Below are 6,286 nucleotides of genomic sequence, written 5' to 3' on the forward strand. Positions count from 1 at the left end.
ATGGCCTTATGATAGACTTGATCCTACATTCCTTATGTTTAGTACTTTATTCTCAAAATAAATATGCGAATTCTCTCGGTCCATATTTTTTTTTAATCAAAGTTAGGCTCAAACCTAACAATACATGTGCAAACAACCCATTCTCCGTTAGCTTTAATCTTATTCTTTTCCATGAAAAATCCCCTCGCCTATCATTTCTATCCCCATTTAGAAGAATTCTGGTATCTTACCCATCATTTAAAATACTATAACAAAACCAATCGGGTTTTCTTGTAATTTTTTTAACTCCAAGTAGAATGCAGAATAAACTTATATACCTTGGCGGGGCCTTAAGATGCACAAACTGTTACCTGATCATTTGGAAAAATCACTTTGGAGGAAAATTCCTCTTTTGCAGGCCAAGTACCAAAATTAATGGTAGAAGAATGATGTATGCTCGCATTATTTAATATGTCATGCGTAGAGAATTTTAGTTTTGTTCTTTTAAAAAAAAAATCTTAATCAATTTAAAAGTATGAGGATTCTCCACCAAAAAAAAAAAGTAAGAGGATTCTAATTAAATTAGATGCGTGTTAATATTACATAAGTGATGTGCGGCTATCAGTATATTAATTAATAATATATGTGTATCACTCTAATGGGGAATTAAGTCTTGTCGTATAAAGTTGCCTCCATTCACGGAAGGCATGGCATCTCTAGGTCCCATCTACCATAGCTTCTATATTCTTGGTTATTATATATGAGTACAAAAAAAACCAACCCATGTTGTAGTTTTATTTACTAAAAATATGTTTTTCATGTTGCATTGAGATAAAATTATCTCATACAACACACATAAAAATAAACGAAACCTGAGAAGAAAAGAGAGAAAGAAAAAAGTGAGTCTCATTCATTTTTTATATATGTATAAGATAAAATTTTCTAATATAACATAAAAAGGACAGGATCCGTTTACAAACTTTTTTTGCAATTACACTAATGTAGGACTGGTCGTATACTGTGTGATTAATGTAGGATCGGTCCTACATAGTGTAGTTTGTAAACAAAAAAATTTGTAAATATAACCTGCCCCAACATAAAATACATATTTTCCTTTATTTATATCACTTTTCTATTGTGCCAACTTAGTCTTAGCTTAAGTAGTCATGAAGTCGCAGCGTTTCAAACCGCTTAAAGAGGATAAATATGATACATGGAAATAATTTAAAAATCCATGGATTGAAATACATTCATGCATAAGTTTGCACTCATTAAAATTGAATTAAATTTGATTTGATTTCAAAACCAGTTCTCCTTTTTTAAACTTATCAAAATAAGATTATAATTTATTTCTAAATTAGCTTTTATGTTTGAAATTTTGAATACTTTAAAAATGAATATAATTTATTTTATATTAATAATTTCACTTTCTTAGCATTTATTAGAATACGTAAAGTAGATAAATTTGTACCAAAAAAAAAAAGTAGATAAATAAATAAGGATAAAATTGTCAATTCAAGCATTTAAAACTAAACACAAATACACTGACAACCAGACAAATTTATGTGAATTTCTAAACACACAAAACTTAAATTAAGAATTTTCGTATACCAAAAAAAATATTTAGGAATTTTCAAATTATAATTTATTTATACTTTAACCCTTTTCAAATAATGTATTCATTTATAAATTAAATCAATTCATAAAATTAATGACGCCAAACATACTGAAAAATGCATTAACTAAATACATTTATGAGATGTATTAAAAAAAAATACATTTATGAGAATTTATATTACAAATAATAGCGTTAGTATCAAAATCTATTGATCGCAAACTCGAAAAGAACACTAACTTATAAACTAAACATATCAAGAATAAATTTAGTGAAAAATTGAAAGTGACTCATTGCAGTAAAAATCGGTGAAATTTCTCAGAAGGAATTATAAACTAATTAACATCGACAATCAGGGGTTGGCTCAAGTAGCACATATATACTTGATTCTGCTTAAATAATATCTTGGTTCAAATTTTTATGAATGCAAAAACTCTTTTTTGGGAGAGCTAGTCTCACTATAATATTGGGTTGAATCTTTACCTCATATGATATTAAAGTCTTATATTTATCATCCTTGTTCAATTAATAAATAAATAAATATTGTATAATTTCTTTAAATAAATAGATGGGTTGTGTATTGTGCCATTGATTTATAGTTACAGACTAGAAAATTAGTGGTATGCAATTTTTTTTCATCTAATTTGTCATAAAGCACTATTTTTTTACTATTAGTTTTTCAGACGAACTTAACATTTTAAAATCTTTTTGGCCAAAAATCATAGGCAGAATCAGGCAAATTTGGTTGAATACGATCAAAGAACGTGATTATAATTGGTAAAATAAAAACCCAATCATCTAAAATATGAATTTTAAGAATTGGTGATTTTTGCAACCAGTTAGAAAGCAACCTATTATATCAAATGATAGTTGCTCAGTTGGCGTCAGCTAACTGAGTATGTGAGGAATGAGAGCATGTATTTGATCTTTCCTGGTATCATTTTTAAGAAGGGTTTAAAGTCTTAATTTTGAGATTCGCTCCAAATCAGACTAGTCGTAAAGTAATGAACCCCATTCTAATATCTCCTAAAAATAAAAACAACCTATTACATGAAGCAAAGCCCTAGCCAACAACTCCCTTTAGTGACTAGATGGATCATAGCCCTTCTTTTAAAAGGAGAGGCTAACATGGAAAGATATTTACATCCATGAAGGATGCTGATACGATCAAGTATCTTGTTTTGTTAAATATAGGACTAGGATTTTGGCTTTTTCTATGGGACATTCACATGGCTTGTTCTATACATGTGCTGCTAGAGGAAGCTTTCCATCTAATGTGGAGCCAACTCCTTTATGATTCTCAATATGTTACATGGGATTAAAGAAGCATATTTAGAAAGTTTGCTGTTTTGAAGCTAAGCATATGTTCTCCAAATAACTTTATTGCACAAACAAATATGGGCAAAATCCCGAAAGTAATGGGTAATGTTGACATGGCTTATCATGAAAGTTCAATATGGGAAATTTTGTTTTGGAAGTTGAGAATTTAAATTGTCTGAGCTGGAAGTTATGGTGAGTGATTGAAACAAGTTTTGGTGCCACCTCATTGTCTACGTCATTATCCTCAATTAATTTTATGTGTGTGCTCATGTTACTGAAATTAAAATAATGAATAGGATATAATTTTAGTTTATTTTTTTTAATTTTTTTAGCAGACCATCAATTATCGGATTAGGGATGGACAAACTCCATCCATAATTCCCTCCCCGTTGGGGATAGATTTAACTCCTTTTGAAACTGTTTTTCTTGATCATATTAGGGACGAAAAATATGTTAAATATAGAATTATTCCATCGCAAATAGAGACAAAATTTTATTTTCGTCCCAAATCATTAGCCAGAAGCTTTTTAGGGAGAGAATTTTTTTCATCCCTAATAATTTTAGGGACATAATTTTTAAGGACGGAATTTATCTGTCCCTAGTCATTTATTTTAGTAGTATATTTGGTATCAAGACTTGAATTTAAAACAGCTGATTAAGCTTATATTATCAAGAGTACTGACACATTGTGTGACAATATCTTAATTAAAAGTCATAACATGAAAATAAAAAATTAATAAAACAGGGTCTTAATTATAATTGTGGGTTCTAAAAAATATATTTATCTCCTATTATAAAACCCAGGGGATTCATTGGAAAAAAGAAGACTCTCTTATATTTTCTCTAAAGGAGAAGCCCCCATCAAAATCTATGTCATGATAAGGCAAAATTAATAAAATTTCGGTAAAAGAATAGTGTAGCATCACAGTCACAGGACCACGTGGCACGAGGAGGAAATGGCAAATTGAAGAAGAGTCACGACCATGGTGTTGGATTAAAGAGAATGTGTGCCCTAAAGGCCTACAACTTTGATAGCTCAACTTTGATTTGGTTGGGTGGGATAGGGTGTTGGGATCTAGCTCTACTTTTATTCACTCTTAATTTGTTGTGCTTGTTCCTCCATGGACATTTCCTTATAATCTTCCAGAAAATTCTATTGGCTTGAACCTAGAACTCTCAAATAATTGATCAACACACACACACATATATATATACATACAAGACAAATGCATAATTTGTAACCCACATCTAAAAGTCTGTGTTACTCTGGTATTTGAAAATGCTTAGTGCTATTGGTATTCTTCTCTAAATCCTGCTTGGGAAAGATCATGCTATAATTTACATGAATCCTTAACCACGAGGGAAATGCCGATATTAAGCACAATAATATGTAAATATAAGCTACCTAACCCATTCCCTATATATCGGGAAGGAAAGTTGCAAAAGGATATGTATGGTTCGTAAAGTCATTTTCAAAACGATTTATTTCAACGCAAGGATTTCGTTGGAAGGAAGAAAAAGTTTATTATTCCTTGTTATCATCCAATGCTTCCCCACGCAAATTATAAAAATATAATTTGAAGGGTGGCGATTTGAATAGTCAACACTAGTTAGGCAAACAAATAAACTCTTTTACCGAAAGTAACGATTAGCATATATAGACAGTTAGGCAGCACATATACATAAATTAAACAAGAACAAATGCTTGGAAAACCTCTCCCATACACATGATGAATGTCCTAAGGAAAATCAACAATGTTATTTTCCACACCCAACGACCTGAATTAATTGTGATATATAAGTTCCTTTCATCTTTGGTCCCCCCAACGACGCATTTGATATACTTCCTCACAAACCATAGGAAAAGCTTTTTCTTTTCTTTTTTCCAAAAGAGCATATTATTCACTTAAGTCTACTATGCTACGAGCATCCTCCTTTCTACCTAAAAAGAAAATTTGTATTCCACAACCACATTCAAGTCCAAATTATATTTCTCCACAATCCATGATCATATAAATTTGTTATGATAGTAAATTGAACCTCATTAGTCTGTGGCCAGTAAATATGTTATATATATATATATGACTTTGTATAAACTAAACAACTATTAAGACTGTGTGAATGTAGAAATTTATATATCACTCTCTTGACTTTTTTGTGTTAGCTAGAATAAGTCTTTCTCAAAACAAAACAAAGATTCTCTAAGTGGGGTTACAATACTCTGGACTCCGCAAATGGTTAAGGGAATCGGTATTCCCCCCCAATCCGAATAAGACCAAAGCAAATGAATTGCTTCAAATGAATACTAAGCAGAGGGCTCTCCCCCACTGGGTCCCACCTTAGCTGTACTCACATCCAAACATCCCTATTCTTGGTAGTCTTTATCTCCGCCATAAAGTGTTTATTACATATATGTGCTTAATATATAAATAATAATAATAATTAATAATAATAAACCTTACCCATCATTTCATATTTCACCTTATGTATATATATGCATACCCTATTCTCCCCTCCTCATATCTCATTGTACACATATATATCTACACTACCCAAAAACACACGCACACACACTATTCTCTTTCCTTCTTCAATTCCTCTTGTTCTTCTTTCTTGTAATCTATATAAGAATGTCTGGGGTTTGGGTTTTCAGGAACGGGGTGGTCCGGCTAGTGGAGAATCCGGGGGCGGAGGCAGTAGACGGTGGCCGGGGTGGAAGGCGCAGGGTGCTAGTTCACACGGCAAGTAATGAAGTGATAACCTCATACGCGGTGCTAGAGCACAAGCTGAGCTCACTGGGGTGGGAGCGTTACTACGATGACCCTGACCTTCTTCAATTCCACAAACGCTCCACCGTGCACCTTATCTCTCTCCCAAGGGATTTCAACAAGTTCAAATCCATGCATATGTATGATATAGTCGTCAAGAACAGGAACTCCTTCGAAGTCAGGGACATGTAGGTATATATATATATATACACACATATATATATAACCAACAACCCTCTGCATGTGTCTCACTAATTCTTGGAGAGTAATTTCTTTAATTTGGTTTTTCTAATTTATGTAAAAGTGTGTTTATGTTAGTTTGACTTTTAGATTAGTGGCCATGGGGATTGGTGTCTATGTCTAAATGATTATGGTTACATTAATTAGTGTATTTTGTAGATGAATTTGTGTCTGATGTCATTTGTAGGTGTGTGATTATGTAAATCATTTTAGTCATTCTATTCGAAGGTTGAGCTTTACTTAGACTTAATTTGTGTGCTAAATATTCACATTGTGTACTTTTACTTTCATTAGAAAATTTGAGTTATATATATATATATGTAACTCATTTCCTTCTGTATAAATCGCATTCTATTTAATTACT

The 6,286-nt window shown here is 31.7% G+C and overlaps 1 protein-coding gene across 1 annotated transcript; it reads left to right on the plus strand.

Annotated features, from left to right (window-relative positions):
• The first annotated feature begins 5,526 nt into the window (after nt 1-5,526).
• Nucleotides 5,527-6,072, plus strand: LOC133313244 (flowering-promoting factor 1-like protein 3). Its single transcript, XM_061514589.1, has one exon. The coding sequence runs from the start codon at nt 5,545-5,547 to the stop codon at nt 5,872-5,874; it is 330 nt and encodes a 109-aa protein (XP_061370573.1). The 5' UTR covers nt 5,527-5,544; the 3' UTR covers nt 5,875-6,072.
• The last annotated feature ends 214 nt before the right edge of the window (nt 6,073-6,286 follow it).

Source organism: Gastrolobium bilobum, unplaced genomic scaffold (genome assembly GCF_033153095.1).
Source record: "Gastrolobium bilobum isolate Gb01-03AN ecotype WA unplaced genomic scaffold, APGP_CSIRO_Gbil_v1 utg3862, whole genome shotgun sequence".
NCBI lineage: Eukaryota > Viridiplantae > Streptophyta > Magnoliopsida > Fabales > Fabaceae > Gastrolobium > Gastrolobium bilobum.

What these genes read in the sequence shown, in the direction of transcription:
- LOC133313244 (XM_061514589.1), top strand. Translation starts at nt 5,545, where the DNA reads ATGTCTGGGGTTTGGGTTTTCAGGAACGGGGTGGTCCGGCTAGTGGAG.